The sequence below is a fragment of the Podarcis cretensis genome (genome assembly GCF_951804945.1).
Source record: "Podarcis cretensis genome assembly, chromosome: 6".
Lineage (NCBI taxonomy): Eukaryota > Metazoa > Chordata > Lepidosauria > Squamata > Lacertidae > Podarcis > Podarcis cretensis.
This window is the reverse complement of record NC_137175.1, coordinates 2,196,982-2,220,571: the sequence shown is the minus strand read 5'-3', so window position 1 is coordinate 2,220,571 and position 23,590 is coordinate 2,196,982. Positions and strand designations below refer to the sequence as shown.

The following is a 23,590-nucleotide window of genomic DNA, read 5'->3' as shown; positions in this document are numbered from 1 at the left end:
CTTCCTCCTCCTCCTCCTCCTCCTCCTCCTCCTCTTCTTCTTCTTCTTCTTCTTCGATCACTCATAGCTGAGTAAGATTGTCTTCCATGAACACAGTTTTAACAATGAGTCCATAAGTGACTGTGGAGGCCAATTCTGGATCCACACATCCTTCCACAGTGGGGACATTGGTTTCCAGGCGGGAGTTGATCACGGTGTGGATTTGCCAAGCGTGCCTTCCTCTTGGCACGTTTCTCCTTTGTGTCCTGAGTTCGAGTGTCTTCAAAGCCCAGGACACCTTTGATAAAGGCTGTTCTCCAATTGGAGCAATGTTCTGCCCTCCGCAGCTGAACAAAGGCAGAAGTGCTTGTAAACACCAGTTGATGGAAACCATAGTTTCTTCTTGCAGGTTTTTCCCATACTGGCCACCTAGTTGGCCACTGTGAGAACAGGATGCTGGACTAGATGGGCCTGATCCTGCAGACCCTCTTCTTACATTCTTGAGGTCCAGGAGCAGCTCTGCTTTTGAAGCCAAACCCTGGAGCCTGGTATGCCCGTCACAAGCCAAACAGCGAGAGCACCCATGTGATGCAGGATCCGTCCCATGCTGCGTGAGTCACAGAGCATGCAGCTCTGAAGGCCCTGGAAGCCTCTGTGCATGCCCAGCCCACAAAATCCACAAACCCCACCCGGAACCTTGGCTGCAGATTGTGCAACAGGGGAAAAACCTTTTTGAGGAAATACAAATATAGCTTTCTGGTCCCTCTGCTTCTGTCTGCTCACTCTCACTTCCGTTTTCCTCTCAGCTAAATGCAAAGGGGTTCGTAGCTGCAGATTCCCTGGGCAGAAGGATCTGAGGGGGTTCGGGGCTGCAGCAAGGATGTCCAAGGCGAGAAACCTCCTCCTGGCTTCTCTGCTGCTCTGTCTTCACTACAGTCCTCTCTCCGGGGCCACAGGACCGGGCTTTGTGGGCAGAATCACGGACAAAGGCCTGGACTATGGTGGGTGCCTTTTATTACCCATTATGACCCCCCCCCCCCAGCCTGCAGGCTCATGTCATGGTTGAAGAGCCAGGAGGTCTGGAGTCTCTCAGCCTAACCTGCCTCTCAGGGTTGTTGTTGAGGATAAAATGGGGAGGAGGATGCCCTCCTGCCCCCCACTCTGAGTGCCTGGAAGGAAAAGCGGGATTGAAACGTCATCAATAAAAATAAATAGTGTGTACAGTTCTGGTTGCCTCACGTCAAAATGGATATTGTAGGTTTGGAAAAGCTTCAGGAAAGGGCCACCAATATGACAACGGGAAGGGGAGGAAAGGCTGCAGTTGCTTGGGACTTTTCTCTAAACCGAAGGCAAGAAAGAGTTGACTTGATAGAAGTTTATACAACGATGCCTGACGCAGAGAAAGTGGAAAAGATTCTCTCTGTGTGTGTCTCTCTCATAACTCTAGAACCTGTGGACATCCCATGGAGCTGAAATGTTGGAAGATTCAGGACAGACCAATGAAAGCAATTCCATAGTTAACCTACGGAACTCCCTCCCACAGGACGGCTTTAAAAGAGGATTAGGCAAATTCCTGCAGCGGGGGTTAATCGCGGGCTGCTGCCCCGGCGCCTCTGCTCTGCTTCCACGCTCAGAGGGACGAATGCTCCTGCAGGAGGGAGTTCCATAGTTTAACTCTGTGCCGTGAGCTGCGATCTAAAACAAGATATTTGCCTGCAGGAACAAGAGTTTTCTGCTGACAGTGTGGGGCTCCATTTGACTGCTGGCTGAGTGGATACAGCTGAAGGGGGGGGGGTTCCAGGGTCCACCTTAGGCCTGCCACACTTTCTTTCTTGGGTCCCTGCCCACCTGACTGCTTTGATCTGTGGAACTCATGCAGTTAAATGTGCCACATCACTCCCCATCCCACATTTAATTTGTATTTAACCTTGTTTTTAAGTTGTATTTCAATCAACTTGTTTTTATTATTGGTTGTTAGCCGCCCTGAGCCTGGACTTGGCTGGGGAGGGCGGGGTAAAAATAAATTATTATTATTATTATTTGTAATCAGGCAATTTTTCTGTGTGGCAGCACCTAACCTTTGGAACTCCCTGCTTCATGACACCAGGCAGGCGCTTTCACCGTACTCTTTTTGGTACTCTTTTACTGTATTCTTTTGGTACTGTACTCTTTTATCACTCTTTTTGGTGTGTGATAAAAATGTTTTGGTTTAGATAAGCCTGTCCAGGGATGTAGAATTTCTGATGTATGTTTTAATCTGAATTTAAGTTTAGTGCTGATTTCCCTTTTCAAATGTTTGAAAGAGCTGTTTTCAATGATAACGGTATTGTTTTATTGTCACTCACTCCGAGATGTTTGGCCTTTTTACACTAAATAAAGCCATTGCTTTTGGCTTTGAATTTTTTTTTCTAAGTAGGGAGAGAGGGCCCCAAAAAGGCAAATCGGTTCCTTCAAGAGGGATGCAAACGGTCTGATGCCAACCTTTTCTCTCCTTTGCTTCAGCTCGCCAGGAGGGGGTGGCAGCCTTGCAGCAGAAACTGGCACAGCTGACTCTGCCCGACTTCTCTGGATCCTTCAGAGTTAAAGTTATTGGAAGAGTGGACTACAAACTCTACAGGTGAGGCCACCACAGATTGGAAGAGACTACAATAATAGGTTCTGGAGAACATGGTTTCTGCCCCGGGCAAGGTGCAGTTGGGGTGTCTTGTGGAGACAACTCAAAGGAAGTTGGGAGGGATAAAATTTCTTTGGGGGGGGGCAGGCAGAGACTTAAATAAGTAGATCAATCATTTGAGAATGAGCAGGGGGGCTCATTTCTAAGATGGTTTAGTCCTTTCCACTCCAAAAAGCTCAAGGTCCACCACAGCTCCTCCTGCACAGCCTCTTTCAACATCACATCACCCAGCTACGTAGATGCCAACTCCCTGGGGCCCTGGGTGCCCATGAAGGGACTGGGCACCCACAAATTTTGGTGCTAGGGTCATGCATATTCCATGGCACCCATGGCGCCGGGCACCCACGGTTGCAGGGCCAAGCTGGCACTTCTGCCCAGCCAGGGCCAAACTCATCTTGTGCGACTCACAGGCCTGAACGTTCTGGAGGCCTCTTTGCTTTGGGTAAAGGGTTGTTTCGGTGCTCACATTAAGATCTAGAGTTCCAAAGAAAAGGCCACTGAAAAGGTACTGTAGAGTTGGTGGGAACCCCAACGGTCATCTAGGCCAACCCCCTGCAAGACAGGAATCTCAACTAAAGCATCCATGGCAGATGGCCATCCAACCTCCAAGGAAGGAGAGTCTACTGTCAGGAGCTCGGCCTACACTCAAGTAGGACCCTGGCAGAGACACATGCCCAACTGGCATGTTCTCTCCCTCCTGGTCAATCATTCAGGAGCTTTGAAAGCTTTCTTCAGCTCAAACATCACAGCGAATGATGCCAAGAGACATTGGCACACTTAGGGATCCACAAAGTCTTCGCAGTTTGTGTAACAGACCTCAGCAACTCAGCATTTTGGCTAATCTACTTTATTTACATATAAACATACACGGAGCACTGCAACATGGCTCCCTCTCTCTCTAGCATCAGACAGCAAAGAGAAAAAGAATAAACGACAATAGTTCTACTTCACGGAACACAGGAACACAAACATCCTGTCTCCGTCACTTCCTACTCTGTGGAGTCAAAACATATACCGTCATGTGATAGACAACAATCCCATGACTGCAGTCACGGAGCAGTAATTCTAACATCTACAACCTCCTGAGGGAGATCATTCCACTGTCCAACTGCTCTTACTGCCAGAAAGCTTTTCCGAATGTTTAGTCGGAATCTCCCTTCTGGTAACTTGAAGACCTTGGTTCAGGTCCTACCCTCCAGAGCAGGAGAAAACCAACTGGCTCCATCTTCCATGGGACAGCCCTTCAAATATTTAAAGACATCTCTACTCAGTATCCTCTTTTCCAGGCTAATATATCCAACTCTCTCAGCCATTCCTCATTAGGCTTGGTTTCCAGACCCTTGGTTTTATGATTATTACTGTATTTTTCGCTCTATAAGACACACCAGACCACATGACTCACCTAGTTTTTGGAGGAGGAAAACAAACAAACAAACAAATATTCTGAATCTCAGAAGCCAGAACAGCAAGAGGGATCGCTGTGCAGCGAAAGCAGCAATCCCTCTTGCTGTTCTGGCTTCTGGGATAGCTGCGCAGCCTGCATTCGCTCCATAAGACGCACACACATTTCCCCTTACTTTTTAGGAGGGAAAAAGTGAGTCTTATAGAGCAAAAAATATGGTATTTATTAAGTTTGTATACCAACCTTCATCCATAGCTCTCAGGGTGGTTCACTACATAAAAATACAAGAAAACCCCCACAAAATATATAATAAAAACAAGAACAAAGTCAAACTAATAACCCCACTGTCCCCCATCTGCCACCCCCATCTTTGTTGCCCTCCTCTGCACACCTTCCAGCTTGTCAACATTTTGGGGCCCACAACTGGACACAGTATTCCAGGTGTGGTCTGAGCAGGGCAGAATGGAGAGAGACTATGACTTCTTCCCATGATCTGGACTCTAGACTTCTGTTGGTGCAGCCTAGAATTGCATTCACGTTTTTTGCTACTGCATCCAGCACACTGTTGACTCATGTGAAACTTGTAGTCTACTAAGACCCCTAGATCCTTTTCACACATACTGCTGTCAAGAGCAAGCCCCTTATTCGAATCAGGCGAATCCACCCTCTCCATCGCATTGCTGATTTCCCCAAACCAATGACCTTCTCCTCCCTTTTTCTCTTGCAGTTTGAACATTCGCAGTTTCCAGTTGCCAAGCTCTGCTATAGCACCAGTCCCAGGCATGGGCCTCAAGGTCTCCATCACCAATGCCTTTGCTGAAGTGACGGGCGACTGGTCGGTGAAGAAGTGCTGGTTGTGAGTCCATCGTTGCCTCTTACCTTTGGGTCACTTAGAGGCAGTGGGGAGGAATTTGATTCAGTTCACGGGGAAGGCAGATTCACCAAATCTCGCTTTCTGAAACAATACAGTGGTGCCTCGCAAGACGAAATTAATCCGTTCCATGAGGCTCTTCGTATAGCGGTTTTTTCGTCTTGCGAAGCAAGCCCATTGACAGCTTAGCGGATTAGTGCTATTAGCGGTTTAGCGGCTTTTAGCGGATCAGCTGATAAGTGGCTTAGCGGCTTAGGAAAAGGGGGGGAAAAGGGGAAAAAACCCGCAGGAACTCGCAAGACATTTCGTCTCGCAAAGCAAGCCCATAGGGAAATTAGTTTTGCGAAGCGCCTCCAAAACGGAAAACCCTTTCGTCTAGCGGGTTTTCCGCCTTGCGAGGCATTCCTCTAGCGGGGCACCACTGTATGCAGAGCGAAACAGAGCCGCCCTTCGAAATTCTCCCTTTCCTGAATTGGTTCTCCTGCTCCTCATTTAATCCCCACAAGAACCCCATAAGGTAGGCTAGACTGAGAGAAACAGTGAAAGGCAGCTCAAGGTTACCGGGTGAGGATTTGAGCCCTGGTCTCCTGGGTTCAAATACTCTAACCACTGCACCAACCTGGTTCTCCACGACACTGGTTATACCTTCTCCCCACCCAAGCACCTTTTTTTTGTAAGATAGAAAGGGCAGGGTTTGTTGTTGCTCCTGCTGCAAATCCTTTCTTCTGTTGTCTTTCCAAATAGCAAGGACCACGGCTCATTTGACCTGAAGGTTGAGGGCATCTCCATCTCCGTAGGCTTGAAGCTGGGGGCAGATGCTGCTGGGAGACCAACAGTGGGCACAGCAGATTGCGCCGCTCACATCTCTGACGTCAAAGTGCACTTTTCAGGCAGGTTGAGGTAGGTGGTTGTCCGTTGCCCTGCAGCTTGAACTGGAAGGCTGCCCTGCTTGCTCTCGACACAAGCCTCCCCTTTGCTACCTCTAATAATAATAATAATAATAATAATAATAATAATAATAATAATAATTTATACCCCGCCCATCTGTTTGGGCTTCCCCAGCCACTCTGGGCGGCTTCCAACAATATATTAAAATACAGTAATGCATCAAACATTAAAAGCTTCCCTAAACAGGGCTGCCTTCAGTGTTATTCTAAAGCAGCAATGCTGCAGCAAGCAAAGGCTCTAGCAGCTCAGTCAGCTGCTTGTGGCTGCAAAGCCAGACAGGATGTATGTGACTGTTGCCATGGAAACAAAGGGGCAGTCCATTCTCCTTATTGAGCACAGGATGTGAGCTCAGTGTGTGTCATATGACCTGTACAGGATGTACATGGGTGGAGTTTGGAGTTTTCTCTCTGTTTGTTGAAGAGAGCAGACATCTTTTACTGTATGACTGCTGAAGACAGGAATAAAAGACATGTAGATACATTTCTGTCTGAGTCTGATTCCCCTCCCTGGGGATATGCAGGGAGCAGGGAGCAGCAGAAGCAGTTGGTGTGTTTTTCTCACATCCTGAGGAAAATCGCCGGAACGGACCTCGTGTGTTTTTCCTGCCGGGAGTCGCCGGAGGGAGGTCAAAAGAATTCAGCCGGTGCCTGGAGAGATAGGCACATACCTCTGACCGAGCCTGAATTCTAACATTCAGATGTCTTCTAAAAGTCTGGTAGTTGTTCTTCTCTTTGACATCTGATGGAAGGGCGTTCCACAGGGCGGGTGCCACCACTGAGAAGGCCCTCTGCCTGGTTCCCTGTAGCTTTGCTTCTTGCAATGAGGGAACTGCCAGAAGGCCCTTGGAGCTGGACCTCAGTGTCCGGGCTGAACGATGGGAGGGGGGAGATGCTCCTTCAGGTCTACTGGACCGAGGCCGTTTAGGGCTTTCAAGGTCAGCACCAACACTTTGAATTGTGCTCAGAAATGTACTCAGAGACGATGCCCAAACCAAGTGTCCCTGTGCTGAGGGCAGGCTCCCCTTTTCCATCTGTCGTTTTGAAAACTCATTGCATTCATCCATCTCGAAAAGGAACCAGCCCCTAACTTAACATCAGCACAGTATCTGTCATTGCATTGTGTGGTCTTTCATATCTGTTTAGCAGCCCTTCGAACTCCCTTGGCAAGATCGCTGCGCATTCAGCAGCCACAAGCTTTGCAACTTCCAGTCAAGCATAGAATTGCAGAGCTAGAAGGGACTCCCTAAAGTCATCTAGTCCAGCCCCTGCAGTGCAGGAAGCACTTCCTCCCCTCTTGCTTCTTCAGAACACCTAAAGCTGCTCTTAGTTTCTGGGATCTTCAAGGGGGAAAGTAGTGCAAGCACTTTAGGAAATAAAAGCACTTTACATTATTGACATTGATCCTCCCATTCTTCTCTCCCCATCGCAGCTGGCTGTACAACCTCTTCCACAAAAACATTGAGTCGTCATTCAGAAATACCATGGAAGGCAAGGTACTTTCCACAGTTTCTCGAATAAGTGGGACCCCTGCATGGGTGCACCTTTAAACCCTGCCTTCTGGCCCAGAAGTTGCTCCCTCTAAAAAGCCCGGTTTTGCAGGAGCTAGCTGCTCTACAAGAGGGAATGGCACTCTGCACATGCTCAGAAGCAGGAGTTCGCCCGGCAGTGCTCAGATTGGCATCCTAGGAGACCAACAGCAATAGCCAAAGCAAGCTTTTGGAAGTACATTGCTGTTGTTAGGAAACACACGGTGCATCTCCTGCTCTTGGGCCCTCAGCCCATGTTCTGGCTTGTTCCTAGCCTGGTTCTCTAGCCCTGCTCCTGTTTCTGAGTCAACGGCTTGCATGTGCCCTGGGGATGGTGGAGTGGGGGGGCCAAATACTTGGAAGGAAAGGCTGAGCGTGCGGAATCCGCTGCGGTGGCTCCCAAGCACGCTCCATGTTCGCTGCAAAATTCACACATGGCATTGCAAACCTCCTGTGACATCACTTGGACTTGAAGGAACCGCTTCCCCTTAAGGAAGGTTTTGTTTGCTTCTGAATTCAGTAGCCCCATAAACAGACAGAATCACATAATCATAGAGTTGGAAGAGACCACAAGGGCCATCGAGTCCAACTCCCTGCCAAGCAGGAAACACCATCAGAGCACTCCTGACATATGGTTGTCAAGCCTCTGCTTAAAGACCTCCAAAGAAGGAGACTCCACCACACTCCTTGGCAGCAAATTCCACTGTCGATCAGCTTACTGTCAGGAAGTTCTTCCTAATGTTTAGGTGGAATCTTCTTTCTTGTAGTTTGGATCCATTGCTCTGTGCCCGCTTCTCTGGAGCAGCAGAAAACAACCTTTCTCCCTCCTCTATGTGACATCCTTTTATATATTTGAACATGGCTATCATATCACCCCTTAACCTCCTCTTCTCCAGGCTAAACATGCCCAGCTCCCTTAGCCGTTCCTCATAAGGCATCGTTTCCAGGCCTTTGACCATTTTGGTTGCCCTCCTCTGGACACGTTCCAGTTTGTCAGTGTCCTTCTTGAACTGTGGTGACCAGAACTGGACACAGTACTCCAGGTGAGGTCTGACCAGAGCAGAATACAGACCTAGGACTTCAGCATTCAAATGCGCTTTGAGCAGAAAAGACGTGGGGTTTTTTTGGTGCCTTGGGTGTTAGGAATTAGCTTCCTTTGATTTCACAGGCCTTTGCGAGCTTAATTTAGCCAAACGTGCCCTCGGGAACAATGGGCTCTCCTGTTCTTCACAAAAGGCAGCAGGAGGGGAGCCCTGCGCCAAGCCTTGTAGACAAGCTGCTTTCAGTATTTGCTACATGGCCGCCTGGCACCATCTGCTGTGTCCAAGGGTGGAGAAAGGAATGACCGAGTCTCCCTGGAAAGTCCAGCCCCATCGCAGAAACCTGAGTTTAGTTCAGAGTCCTGCACTGCAGAGGGTTGGAATAGATGACTCTTGGGGTCCCTTCTATGATTCTGTGTCTAAGGCCTATGGAGCAGAGCCTTTGTGGAATCTCAGAATGGTAGAGCTGGTAGTGAAGTGTTTTCTTCTTCTTCTCATGGGAACATAAGCAGAGCCTTCTGTACCCATCCCAAAAGGCCCAGCAATTCCTAGAACCATGGAATTTTCGAGTCGGAAGGGGTTCCCCAAAGGTCCTCAAGCCCAACTCTCTGCAGTGCAGAAGACAACCATACCCATAATATGCCTCTGGTGTGCATGGTCCAAAACTACATTGATAAACCGCTGGGCCAGATGTGGGTAAACAATGGTAGGACCAGGGGCCGCAAGTGAGGCTCAGTGAAGATTACCATTCACAGTTGTTTGTGCCCCACATCTAGCACCAGTACTTCAACACAGACCACACCTGGGAATGGAGGTTCTGCTAGTTTCAGAGGCAAGCAACGAGCCCATGGACACATGGGGCTCCTGCCAAGGAGTAAGTTGTCCTTATGGCCTTTCTTCTCTCCCTCCCAGGTCTGTGAAGAAGTGAGCAGTTCCATTGGCTCCAAACTGCAGCCTTTTCTGCAGACCCTGCCAGGTAAGAGCAATGATGGTGGAAGCTGGTGACAAGCTGGACCCCATCAGGGGGAAAGAGCTCCTTCTAAACAATGCCTAGGGACACAGGTGGCGCTGTGGGTTAAAACACTGAGCCTAGGGCTTGCCGATTGGAAGGTCGGCGGTTTGAATCCCCGCAACGGGGTGAGCTCCCGTTGCTCTGCCCCAGCTCCTGCCAACCTAGCAGTTCGAAAGCACCACTTTTGCATCACTCAAGATTTCAGGGCTGCTGAAATCTTTAAAGGGAAACGCCCCACCTTTTAAATATTTGGAACAGTGGGAAAGCCTCTGGTGTATAGATAGTAGGTTCGCCGCTTGCTACACCATAAAAGAGAATTTCAAGAAAATGTTTCTCAGGTGGTACCTAACACTATCAAAATAGGGATGCGGGTGGGGCTCTGGGTTAAACCACAGAGCCTAGGACTTGCCGATCAGAAGGTCAGCGGTTTGAATCCCTGCGATGGGGTGAGCTCCCATTGTTCAGTCCCTGCTCCTGCCAACCTAGCAGTTTGAAAACACCTCAAAGTGCAAGTAGAATAGGTAAAATAAATAGGTACCACTGCGGCAGGAAGGTAAACGGCGTTTCCGTGTGCTGCTCTGGTTCGCCAGAAGCGGCTTAGTCCTGCTGGCCACATGACCAGGAAGCTGTACGCCAGCTCCCTCAGCCAATAAAGCGAGATGAGCGCTGCAACCCCAGAGTCGGCCACGACTGGACTTAACGGTCAGGGGTCCCTTTACCTTTAAGCAATGCCTGCTTTATTCTTGCTTTGCAGGAGGTCGGACTAAATTCCCCTCGTGGCCCCTTCCAACTCTACTATTTTATGATTCTGTGAAGTGAGACCCCGACTTGGCCCAGCCAGCATCTCTGGCCTTAAACAGAACCCACAAGCTGGAGGATTTGGGAGACCAAAATGCTTTCAGCTAATATTTCGCTAATATTCATTCTGTAACACAAGTTGTCAGTAGGGCAATGGGAGATTTCTTTCTAAGCCAAACGTAGAGGATAGAGGAGGAGGAAGACTAACATAAACCTCACATCTTTTATATGTACAGATGCAGATTAAATTTTCTAGAGATAATTACTCTAAACATAGCTGTCAACTTTTCCCTTTTCTTGTGAGGAATCCTATTCGGAATAAGGGAATTTCCCTTTAAAAAAGGGAAATGTTGACAGCTATGATCTAAATGTAAATAGATATACAATCCAGCTCAGTCTAGTAGGGAAGTCTGTGACCAGCTGATCTGTAGATTTGCTCAGTCTGCAGTCTAAAATGCTTCTGGGCCCCTGCATACCTTGGCATAATATGGGCTTATTCATTAATACACTGTTTGATTGTCAAAAAGCAAACAAACCTCAAAGCGGTTTGCAAAAAGAAAGATTTTTGAAAAATAGCAGCAATGATTTAAAATGGTTAAAAGTTAAAAATAGCAATAGGCTCAAACCAGTTTAAAACTCACGTCCACTTTCTAATCATCCAGGTGGGCTTGTCTAAATAAATGTGTTTTTAGCAGGTGCCAAAAAGAGTAGAGGCGCCTGCCGGGTGTCAAGTGGCAGGGAGTTCTGCATGCTTTAGACAAATGAATGCAGGAGGAGATGGCAGCCATGCTTCTGGAAAGCAGTTGCTGTTATGCTCATTTTCTGCTTGCTGGTTTCCTGTGGAGGAATCTAGTGGATCCCTCGGAGAACAGGATGCTGGACTAGACGGGCCATTGGCCTGATTGTCCCGATCCACCAGCCCAAAGGTGGGCTCATGGGAGTGGTTTGATGAAGGTATACCCATGAAGACACCTGAGTGATCAGTTCTAGTGATTTATTACATATGAAAAAAGAATAAGTTTATGGTAAGTCAGCCTGCTGGGCCTTGCTGCCATTACGGACATGGGACAGACCCCCCCAGTGGTGAGAGGGTGCCATGGCTTGTCTGCACCCAAGCAAACATTTAGGCATCCTTTATGCACAAAGCAGCAGAGCCCAGTTTGCTTCTGCCCTCTCTGGGCCCAGAGCCCAGCATCCCAAGGCCCTCAGATAAGCACAACCCATTAGCATAGATCAAAGCAAGGAAACATATCTGAGCTCATCCTCGCAACAACTACCAATTCTTTTTTGGGTTACCTTGACTACCAAGATGGAGCTTGCTTTATGCTTCAACACACCAATCCAGCAGGGTTCTGATTATGAGTACAGTGGTACCGCGGGTTACAGACGGTTCAGGTTACAGACTCTGCTAACCCAGAAATAGTACCTCGGGTTAAGAACTTTGCTTCAGGATGAGAACAGAAATTGCACGGCAGCAGCAGGAGGCCCCATTAGCTAAAGTGGTACTTCAGGTTAAAAACAGTTTCAGGTTAAGAACGGACCCCCAGAACGAATTAAGTACTTAACCCAAGGTACCACTGTACTGTATTATAGAAATTGGCACGAAAATGCTGGTGGGTTTTTCTTTCTTTCTGGGGATACAACAAACAAAAACAAAAACATAATCTGATGTGCAAATGCAGAGAACTGGATTCAAGATTGGGAAAATGAGAGAGTGAAATGGACACCTTTATCCAACGCTGCTTTGTTGTCATCTCGCCCCAGCTCCTCGATTTCTCCTGTTTTTTTCCTAGTCACGGCTAGAATTGACAAGGTGTCTGGGATCGATTACTCTCTGGTTGCTCCTCCTGTGACTTCACAGAATTCCCTAGACTTGGACCTGAAGGTAGGGAAAAGGAGGGAGGGAGGGAGGGAGGGAGGGAGGGAGGGAGGGAGGGAGGGAGGGGGAGGTTTATGGATCGTGGCCAGCTTTCCCTCCCAGAGGCCTCCTGTGCTGTGGACAGCTTCCTGGTGGGAAGACGCTTGCCTGTTGCTTCCCTTCGTCTCTTCCTAAAACACTTACCTGAGATTCCTGCATTGGGGGGGGGGGGGGGTTGGACCAGAAGAAGCGAAGGGCTCCATCCAACCCTACAGTTCTGTGATTCTAGGAAGGAGAAAAGAAACAGGCTGAGTCCCCTTCATTACCATTCTTTCCTAGGAATGACTTTCCATTTTTTGCATTTCCTCTCCCATCAGGGTGAATTCTTCTCCCTCACCCATCGCTCTCCTCCTCCTTTCACACCACCAACCCTCGCTTTCCCGGTGGATCACGACCGCATGCTTTATTTCGGAGTCTCCACTTACTTCTTCAACACCGCAGGCCTTGTATACTACGGAGCAGGGGAGATGAACTTCTTCATCACAGACGACATGGTAAGGAGGGCTGGCGAGCCCCAAGTCTGCAGAGCTGGCTTTACCAGGGGGTGGATCATGCTGCAATCCCCTACAGTGGCTCTTGAGTAGCTCCCTTTGATAGTGAGATCAGGATGTGGAACCAGATGGGCCATTGGCTTGGTGCAGCAGGCTTTTCTCATCTCTTCAATGCTGCCGACATGTTTTTCTACCAATAAGACGACAGGAGCCTGTCGATGGCCCACAATGGAAGCCTGGCTTTGATGGGAGGTTCTGGGCTGAGTTTCCAGCTAAAAGCCAGCAGGAGAACAAGACGAAGGTTTAAAGGGGCTGTTCTTTCTAACCTCTGCTTTTCAAAGTTGTTAAGTTGTGGGTGAACATATCAGACAACACAGCGATTCTTCAAACAGCTCTTCTTTATTCAGAGGCCAGAACAGAACTGAACTGAAGGGCTCAGTCAGCCTGCTTATATAGAGCTCCAGTACAACGTTACTGTAGCAACTTTCTAAAACTATCCAATCACTGAACGTCACTTTTGATCCTTCATTTGCATAACTATCTACAGTATCCCCCTGCTGGCCCAGGGTGAGAACTTCAGTACATAACACCCCTCCCCACCGAGACAATCATAATGGTTTCCTTATATACAGCACTACACGTAATGGTTCAATTAGGCACAAAAGCATATCAGTTACATTTCACATACTTCCACATACTTAGACCAGCAGTGTTACATGTCCAACAACATAGTCCTTTAAATAAGTTGGGAGCTTGGAAACTCTGCCAGACTGCCGGGGAGCTGTACCCAGGTCCGGTGGGCTGCCCAATTCCTGCTGAGGCTGTGGTGCGACCCTAGGTGGCGTTGAAACCAAGTCCCCTGGATCCGCTGCTGTGGGTGGAACCTCTGCAAGTGGAGTTGGCGGAATGTCAGGCCCGGCAGTGGTCTGAGTCCGTGGGAAGTCCGGCAGACCTTCTGAAGTGGCTTGGTTCGGCTCCATGCCAGCAGTTTGCGAGAGAGGTGTAGGTGGAGCCTCACCATCTGTAAGTGTCTGTTCCGGAGCCACGAGCGCAGTTGGGGGCACCACGGTAGTGTCCAAGTCCCCAACCCTGCGCCTAAGCTGGTCTATGTGCCGGCGCCACAAGCGTCCGTCTTCGAGTGCCACCTGGTACGAGCGAGGTCCAGTGACTCCCACTACTGTGGCTGGCACCCAAGGAATGTCCCCCACAGCTAAAAGCCAGCAGGAGAACAAGAGGAAGGTTTAAAGGGACTGTTCTTTCTAACCTCTGTTTTTCCAAGTCATAGTATATTGTCCTATCTCTCCATCCCCAACTCGCCTCTTCTCCCCTGCTGCAGGTTCCGAAGGAGTTTAAAGTCCGGCTCAACACCACATGCTTCAAGGTCTTTGTTCCACAGGTGAGCAGCTGGGGCATCTGTTTGGTTACGGGAGAAGATGGGTCCACTTGGACCTGATCCAGCAGCCAGGCTCCACTGAGATTCTCATGCTGCCTTTGCTCTCCACACCCAGTTGGGAAAGCTGTACCCCAACATGCTCATGAAGCTCCAAATCTCACCTTCTTCTGCCCCGTCTCTGACCATCACACCTGACGCCATTTCGCTGTCCCCGGAGGTTGACATCAGAGCATTTGCCATCCTCCCCAACGCTTCCTTGGCCTCGCTCTTTGTGATTGGTGCGGTAAGTTCAGGACACACCTTGAGTCTTGGCGCTGCCCATGATCAGGAGGGTAAGCATTTTGTGCCCCTTCCAGTCTGCCCATTGCCCTAAGCCGCCTCTTCCACCTTCATCAGAGTTTTTGTCAATTGTGGGTGCTCATTTCTGCCTCTTCCCTTCCTTAGTCCCAGATATTTTTCTTTCTGAATGTTATACATTCCCCTCAATTTTGCTAACAGATGCATTTTCTCCTTCCTTCCTTCCCAGTGTGGTGTAGTGGTTCAGAGCGGTAGTCTCGTAATCTGGTGAACCGGGTTCGCTTCCCTGCTCCTCCACATGCAGCTGCTGGGTGACCTTGGGCCAGTCACACTTCTCTGAAATCTCTCAGCCCCACTCACCTCACAGAGTGTTTGTTGTGGGGGAGGAAGGGAAAGGGGAATGTTAGCCACTTTGAGACTCCTTAGGGTAGTGATAAAGCGGGATATCAAATCCAAAACTCTTTCCTTCTCTTTTTGTTGTTGCAAATTTCCCCAATGATTAAAAGAATTCCAAATCTTCATATGTATAGACTTCACATGATGTAAACTTTTTCTGATCTGTTTGCAAAGCACATTCAACCTGCTTCTCTTTGATTTCAGTCAACCACCATTTCAGCCAAAGTTTCTGTTAACTCCACCAAGATCTTTGGGTCCCTGAAGCTTGGCAAGTAAGAAACAACAAATGTGCTTTACCATTTTAATACCCCCCAAAAAAGTTTTTTGCTTGATTAGAAGCTACCACCAAATGTCCTATAACAGATAATTCAGCAGTCAGTCTGTGAGCACTTAGAAAAGGATGCTGTGATTACTAAGACCCAGCATGGTATTCTCAAACACAAGTCATGCCAGATGAATCTCATTTCCCTTTTTGATAGAGTTACAAGCTTGACGGATCAGGGGAATGCTGTGGATGTAGCATATATTTGTTTCAGTAAGGGGGTTGGACTAGATGACCCTGGGATCCCTTCCAACTCTACGATTCTATAATTCAAATATCATTGTTTGGCTATTATCCAGGAAAAAAACCATATGGACTTTATTTCGTAGAATCATAGAATTACAGAGTTGCAAGGGACCCTGAGGGTCATCCCCTGCAATGCATATTTATTTATTTATTTCATAAAATTTATACAGTATACCACTTGATTGTAGGGGGAAAAAACCCCTCAAAGCAGTTTACAGAGAAGTTAAAACAATAAAAATATTTTTTAAAAACCCAACAACACTTTAAAATATACAGAAAGTTAAAACCACAGTATAGATTTAAACCCATTCAAACTTTCTAAGCCCCTTGGAAGGCTTGTCTACACAAGAATGTTTTTAGCAGGCATTTCAAGTGGCAGGGAGTTCCAAAGGGTCACATTGAATGCTTGCTTACCTTGCACTGCAAACTGTGGGAGATGAGATCTGGGTTGTACTACACTTTCCAATTTATTTCTATCAGACGTTTCGGCCAAAAAGGTGCTCTCCTGCACCAAGGCAGCACCAAAGAGCATGCAGAAAGATGAGTGTAGAAAAGAATTATCAGCCATGACCCTGTGGCTTGGTTCCACTGGCTTCCTGTAGCTCAGCAAGTCAATAAGGTATATTGTCGTCATAAGGCATAAAACCCCCATTGCTCTCTCTCCCCCCCCCCCCCCCGTATCCTCATATAGGTTGCAGCTGTCTCTGAAGCACTCGGACGTCGGGCCTTTCTCAGTAAGATCTTTTTCATTCCCTAAATTGCTTGATCCCGTGACCTTAAGTGACCCCCGAGGATTCCATGGTCACAGCTAGAGGTTCAAGTGCTCAACCTGCGTATTCAGTGGGCTCAGAGCCCATTCTTGCCAGTACCCTCTCTGAAAGATTTGGTGCCACTCTCAGTGGACAAACCTATCAATCTCAGCTTCTCACTCCTGCAGTCTTAAGTTTAGTTCTCCCCTTTTACACATCAGTTTTTGGCGTTTATTTTATTTGTCCTCGTGAAGATTTGTCAACTTCTCATTGCATGTAACTCCTAATATACATATTACTGGCATTCACTTTTCTCAAACATAATGCATTTTTTTCTATTTTATTTTTACTCAAGTACATGCAAACCTCTAAGCATGTGGTTTCTTTGTAGACATTACTTGCCTGGAGAACACCGCTGCAAAATTTGGAATAGTCTGAATGTTGAAGGCCAGCTGAGCTTCGGTTTGTTTATTATTTCAGGAGGGGTGAATAAGGTTTGCACTAAATGTGAACCGACCCAAATTTCACCCCATTCTAAGATGTCATAGACACACACCTGCTTTGTCATTCCTCTCGGTGGTTCTGCCAAGTGGGCAGCAGCTGTGAAAATGTCAGATTCCATGCTAGAGATCATTAGGAAAGAGACTGAAGACTTCCAATAGCATAATGCCGTTTTGCACATCTATGGTGCAACCATATTTGGAGTCCTGCATACACTTCTGGACGCGGGTGGCGCTGTGGGACGCGGGTGGCGCTGTGGGTAAAAGCCTCAGCGCCTAGGGCTTGCCGATCGAAAGGTCGGCGGTTCGAATCCCCGCAGCGGGGTGAGCTCCCGCTGCTCGGTCCCAGCGCCTGCCAACCTAGCAGTTCGAAAGCACCTCCGGGTGCAAGTAGATAAATAGGGACCACTTACTGGTGGGAAGGTAAACGGCGTTTCCGTGTGCTGCGCTGGCTCGCCAGATGCAGCTTTGTCACGCTGGCCACGTGACCCGGAAGTGTCTCCGGACAGCGCTGGCCCCCGGCCTCTTGAGTGAGATGGGCGCACAACCCCAGAGTCTGTCAAGACTGGCCCGTACGGGCAGGGGTACCTTTACCTTTTACCCTTATACACTTCTGGTCGCCTCACCTCACAAAGTTGCTTTGGGTTGCTCTGGGCAAGATAAAACTACAGTGGTACCTCGGGTTAAGTACTTAATTCGTTCCGGAAGTCTGTTCTTAACCTGAAACTGTTCTTAACCTGAAGCACCACTTTAGCTAATGGGGCCTCCTGCTGCTGCCGTGCCGCCGGAGCACAATTTCTGTTCTCATCCTGAAGCAAAGTTCTTAACCCGAAGTACTATTTCTGGGTTAGCGGAGTCTGTAACCTGAAGCGTCCGTAACCTGAAGCGTCTGTAACCCAAGGTACCACTGTACTAGCAAACCGAATAAATGGGAAAGAGTCAGAAAAGGGTCATCAGAATGATTGAGGGGAATCCCCTGTGAGGGAAGCATGTAAGCGCTGAGGTCTTTCTAGTTTAGAAAAAAGACAAGAAAGAGTTGACACAATAGACGTTTATTAAATTATGCCTTGCATGGAGAAAGTGAGCAGAGAAAAGGTTCTATCTCCTTCTCATGACGCTAGAACTTGTTGATATTCAATTAAGCTGGTTGTTTGAAGGTTCAAGACAGATCACAGAATCATAGAATTGTAGAGCTGGAAGAGACCCTGAGATTCATCTAACCCAACCCCCTGAAATGCAAGAATTTTTTGCCCAACGTGCAAATCTCAAACCCACAACCCTGAGATTCATGGAAACAACAACAACAACCTGCCCATCTGGCTGGCTTTCACCAGCCACTCTGGGCTGCTCCCAACAGAGTATTAAAAACACGATAAAACATCAAACATTAAAAACTTCCCCAAACAGGGTTGCCTTCAGATGTCTTCTAAAAGTCAGGTAGTTGTTTAGTTCCTTGTCATCTGAAGGTAGGGTGTTCCACAGGGCGGGTGCCACCACCGAGAAGGCCCTCTGCCTGGTTCTCTGTAACCTTACTTCTCGCAAGGAGGGAACCGCCAGAAGGCCCTCAGTGCTGGACCTCAGTGTCCGGGCTGAACGATGGGGGTGGAGACGCTCCTTCAGATATACTGGACCGAGGAGGAGAGGGCTATTAATGGCCACTAGGGATGATGGCTCTGCTCTGCTTCCATAGTTGGAGGTCTTAATGCTTCCAAATACAAGTTGCTGGAAACCAAAGAAAGGGAGAGAGCTCTTGTGCTCAGGTCTTGCTTGAGCTCCTCTGGTTGCCCATGGAGATGGACCGGATGGACCACGGGCTTAATGTTCTTTCCAATTGTCTGGGTGTTGTTTGATTCACACACCCATTTATGTAATGGCCAAGGCAGATGTAGGGCATCCAGGATGAAGCCAAAAGTCAGGGAGGGGAATTAGAAGACACCTTGACCCTCCTCCCCACTGCCCCATGCAGCAATAAAACTGCTAGTGCATTTGTAAAGCTAAGCATGGTCCAGTATGGTTTCAAATTGGATGAATGACTGTGAGATGAGATTCGTGCATTGCAGGGGCTTGGACTAAATGATCCTTCACTCCTTTCCAGCTGCACAATTTTGTGATTCCATGAGCCCTTTCATCTTGATTTCCCTTTTATGGTCTCTGTCTCTCTCTTTCCAGGTACAATTAATGCAAGCCATTATGAACTACCTTGCTTCAAGCACCCTCCTACCTGCAATGAACGGTAAATATCAGTCTAATTGTTGCACCACGTGCTTCCTTATAGCCTTGTTTCTCACTCACCATCCCAACAGAACCAGGCCTCTGATATGGACTCCCAGGACAGAGCAAAGACCCCTCCGCTTGCATCTCCGAGGAGGAGAGGAGACTGGCAGGTGGTTCCTGGGAGGGCATCTGGCTGTGCCGTTTTGAGAAAACGCCAGGCCTGCAACCCCATGGAAAGTTACTAGGGGAGGAATGTCTAGCATCTCGTGTACAACATTGGGGCAGCGGCGTAGCGTGGGTTGTCAGCACCCGGGGCAAGGCAAGTAATTTGCGCCCCCTAACCCGTGGATTTGCGCCCCCTAACCCTAACCCCCAGATGTTGCGCCCGGTGCGGCCGGCCCCCCCTGCACCCCCCACGCTACGCCACTGCATTGGGGAGCTCACAGAGCACTTCAGAGTGAGGAGACAACCAGGAGCAGTGAGGGAAACTGCAGGGCAAATGCACACTTCCCCTGTAGCAGACAAGAGGCCACTATGAGGGGCAGTGGTGGTGTAGTGGTTAGAGCACCTGGGAGAGACCGGGGTTCATATCCCCACTGGGCCCTGAGACTCACTGGATGGTGACCTTGGGCTAGTCAGTCCCTTTTGGCTTAACCTACCCTGCAGGGTTGTTGAGGAGATGTAATTAAGAGCAGAATAATCTTGAGGTCCTTGGAGAAAAAGATCCACAGAAATGCAATAAACGAATAAATCAGAGGCTGTGCAAATGGTGCACCTCCACCACTGAGTGCAGGCCAGTTTTCTTTTTCATAGTTTAAAGCAAGTTTCTAGTTTTTATGGCTGCACACCTGAATAAGTTCAGATGGCAGAGCAGGACTCTCATAGAGCTGAGTAGCTGCTGGCAGCTCCTCAGGTCTGGCAGAGGGTGTGTGTGTGCGAAATCTCTTATATACCATTTTGCAATTTGCAGAACATTTTTAGACTCTCTTCATAATTGGGAGGGATTCATATAGCTCTGGTGTGGGAAAGCACATAATACAAATCCAAAATGGAGGCTGTGTTCGCCCAATGCGCCACTCTGCTGCCATCTGTTTGGTGGTTGAACAGGCTCCCTTGGAAGGTGCTGGACTTCCATTCGTTGGAGGTATTTAAGCAGAGGTTGGATGGCCATGTGCCATGGATCCTTTAGTTGCATTGCAGGGGGTTGGACTAGATGACCCTTGGGTCCCTTCCAACTCTACAATTCTGTGATTCTATGACCTTGCTTAATTTTATCTCCCTTTTTTAGAAAAATAGTTTTAATTGATTTTTACAATTTTATATTCAACACAATCATTATTATCACAAGGAAAATCTATAAATCCCAATTCCCCCCCCCCCCATGACTTCTCTCAACTTCCTTTTCTGGTTCTTTAAATATTTGCTTCTCCTGCCCATCTTATTCTACCTTAATTTCACAATATTTTAATTAAATATTGTTATATTATTTTTGTACCCTTTTCCCCCAAATTACATTTCCCCCTTTATTCATTCCCCATTATTACATCTTAACTTTTAAACTTGTTTCCTTGTAATTGCAAATATTTGATCAAACCCTGCCAGTGAGTCTACTTCTTTACAATATTTTTGTAAGTGCAAGATAAATTTTACCTTCCAGCACGACTGGCTGAGGGGTTCCCCCTCCCTCTCCCGGACCACGTGGAGCTCTCCAGTGCCTTTCTGCAGCTTCACCAGGTGGGTCATGAATTTGCCCCGTCGCAAAAGAAACTCTGGGTACTCAGGGATGCTTCCTGTATTTTGAGGCTAAAAATGAATTGTGGGGAAAGCTCCTTCAGGAAGCAGGTGAAGCCCACATTGAGGCGGCCCTCACTTGGCCCAGCAGGCATCCCATAATACCCCTTCCACATTTGCAAGAACTCAGTTATTTCACTTTGGAATTCCCTGCCTCTTGACACCAGGCATGCTCCGTTACTTTGCTCTTTCTTGCGCCTGCTTAAAACATTCTTGCTTAGACAAGGCTACCCAGATGTTTAAGAAATCTGAGGTGAGTTCAGATCTGTTTTTAGTCTATTGTTCTTTTAACTTTTCAAAACTCTTGAATTGTGGTTGTGATAATTTTATTGCTTTATCTTATTTTGCAAACTGCTTGGAAGGTTGTTGTTGTTGTTTTACACTCAAGCAGTGTATAAATTTTTAGGAAATATTAAATAAAACAAACAGCCCTGCTTGCAGAGCACACGTCCCAGGAGGTAGGCATCCTGGACCCTTTGTGTTTGGATGCCAGGATTTTGTTGTCCTGCTGTTGGCCAGAGGAAGACTCAGCTGCAAGGGCCATAGCTCAGGGGCAGGGTGACTGTCTCGCAAGCGGAAGGTTGCAGGTTCAATCCTCGCTGGCGTCTCCAGGCGGTTCTGGGAGAGACTCCTGCCTGAAATCACGGAGAGCCATTGCTGGAGAGACACTGCTAAGCTAGAGGCAGGCAGGCCAATTCTAGGCGGCAGAGCTGTCTTCCGACCCCTTGATATTTCCGTTCCACCTTAAAAGGGCGCAGGATGTTTGTGTCACAGCCTGCGTATTTCCTGTTCACAGGATGTTTCTGTTGTGTCTTTGCTTTCGTTTCTCTCTCTCTGTGCCTGAACACGCAAACAGGCAGTCATGTTTTTTTCCTTTGTTCTGACCAATGCTGAATAAACTTCTAAATAATGCTCTCCTGCGTGCATCTTTCGCTGTGCGAATTCTGCTGACAGAGCGTGCATCAGCTCTGGAATGTGGCAAGCTATTTTCTGGAGATCGTGTCGCTAATTGCTGATACTGTATCTACGGGAGCTCGATGGATCGTCTGGAGGCGACGTGGGGGCCATATCTCCCTGGCAGTATCCCAACACATAGCTCAGGGGCAGGGTGACTGTCTCGCAAGCAGAAGGTTGCAGGTTCAATCCTCGCTGGTGTCTCCAGGCGGTTCTGGGAGAGACTCCTGCCTGAAATCATGGAGAGCCATTGCTGGAGAGACACTGCTAAGCTAGAGGCAGGCAGGCCAATTCTAGGCGGCAGAGCTGTCTTCCGACCCCTCGATATTTCTTTGAAAGGGTTCCAGCCCTCCCAAGATTGAGGCGGCCCAGAGCAACGCCACAGGAGGCTTCACCGGCCTGCTTGGTGTCAGGAAAACAGGTGTGACGTCACATGATGTGCACATGACATCACACATGCTGCAGCCCCTGTTCTTGGGGGCAATCGGTGTTGGAGGGGGATTTCCAGCTGGTGGCAGAGGACAGAGTGACTCCAGGAGACATAGGTGTAAAAACCCAAACTAAAACAAACTCTGGTGGGTGTTATTCCTGCAGGCAGGCTACAAAACTCAGCTTTTTCCTTTTATAGCAACGGCCAGCTGCAGCCAATTAATCCCAGAAACTTCTTAAAGGTACAGCGGTGCCTCGTAAGACTAAAAGAATCCGTTCTGCAATTCTCTTCGTCTAGCGGTTTTTTCGTCTTGCGAAGCAAGCCCATTGACGGCTTAGCGGATTAGCGCTATTAGCGGTTTAGCGGCTTTTAGCGGCTTAGCGGATAAGCGGCTTAGAAAAAGGGGGGAAAGCGGAAAAAACCCGCAGGAACTCGCAAGACATTTTCGTCTTGCGAAGCAAGCCCATAGGAAATTCGTTTTGCGAAGCACCTCCAAAACGGAAAACTCTTTCGTCTAGCGAGTTTTCCGTCTTGCGGGGCATTCGTCCTGCGGGGCACCACTGTATACACACATGTTTCTGTGCCGAATGTCCCCTAACAATCCAGCGGCACTGGCTAGAAGGACCAATGGCCTGACTCTGTATAAGGCAGCTTCCTCTGTTCCTAATTCTGCCTTCTGATCTCTCCGCAGGATTTCTTGCTCTTTGGAGCAGACGTTCGCTACGGTTAATGGCGATGCAGAAAGAGAGAGAGGAGAGCCCAGACGCAATGCAGAATGTCGCACCCTCTTCTGCTTCTGCTGCTTGGTCTTCCAGGCAGCAGGGTGGGGGGTTCTTTCCCGGAAATGGGCCCCTCCCTGTTTTTGGAATAATTTTCACACTGGTAAACCCTAATGACTGTTCAGATAAGCAGCAGTTCCACAGGTACTTATGTTGATTTCCACTGAGATGGGACTATAGATGCGATTGAGATTAAATCTGGGTTCAGCAATGGATTCAGAAACTGTCATGGTGGACAATGGAGGCTGTTTTACACCAGTGTAGATCCTAGAGCCAGTAGGAGCATCAGAATGATAGCATAGGCGGAGATACATTTTGACAAACTGGTAGCCTGAGAAGTAACATTGCCTCACCCCAGAAATCCGTGTCCAGAAACTGCCCTCCTCAGATAGGGCACCACTGAGAGTCCCACATGCCCCAGAGGCAGGCTTTGCTTTTAGTGTTGCAGCCCCTGCCCTCTGGAACCATTATAAGGAGAGACTGGACAGGCTTCTGCCATCTTGATGTTTAAGCACTTATTAAATACTTTTTTGTTTAAGGAGGCTTCCCTAATCCTTTTGTATAATCTTAACCGCACAATTGTAGGTATGATCAAATTGGCTTTTAGAGTCTACATTTTCTCCTCTGTTTTGTTTCTACTTCATTTTCTCTTTTATTGTACAGTACACAGCTTCAATAACTCTACATTGTGAAGTGGTTTATAAATCTGTTGAATATAAATAAATAAGTATGCAGAGGAAGCAAAAGGCTTATTAACGCAGAAAGAGGACTTTATTGCAGAAAACCTTCATGGGGGGGAAATAGCAATGCTGACATTTTGGGTAGGAAGAAAGTGAGGGGGAGACAAGATAATCAGACAAG

At 48.0% G+C, this 23,590-nt stretch overlaps 1 protein-coding gene across 1 annotated transcript; it reads left to right on the top strand.

The window, feature by feature from the left end:
- Positions 1-747: 747 nt before the first annotated feature.
- LOC307217746 (bactericidal permeability-increasing protein-like) lies at positions 748-23,281 on the top strand. Its single transcript, XM_079979573.1, has 15 exons — positions 748-980; positions 2,482-2,596; positions 4,783-4,911; positions 5,671-5,826; positions 7,303-7,366; positions 9,352-9,415; positions 12,043-12,134; positions 12,485-12,661; positions 13,995-14,054; positions 14,167-14,334; positions 14,949-15,016; positions 16,004-16,046; positions 18,731-18,794; positions 20,433-20,509; positions 22,642-23,281. The coding sequence occupies exons 1-15, from the start codon at positions 860-862 to the stop codon at positions 22,678-22,680; spliced, it is 1,437 nt and encodes a 478-aa protein (XP_079835699.1). The 5' UTR covers positions 748-859; the 3' UTR covers positions 22,681-23,281.
- The last annotated feature ends 309 nt before the right edge of the window (positions 23,282-23,590 follow it).

Excerpts from the sequence above, each read along its gene's own strand:
- LOC307217746 (XM_079979573.1), top strand. The coding sequence starts at position 860 with ATGTCCAAGGCGAGAAACCTCCTCCTGGCTTCTCTGCTGCTCTGTCTT. Across the intron at positions 12,135-12,484 it reads CCCTAGACTTGGACCTGAAG|GGTGAATTCTTCTCCCTCAC; the intron begins GTAGGGAAAAGG and ends CTCTCCCATCAG. Across the intron at positions 18,795-20,432 it reads CCTCCTACCTGCAATGAACG|CACGACTGGCTGAGGGGTTC; the intron begins GTAAATATCAGT and ends TTTACCTTCCAG.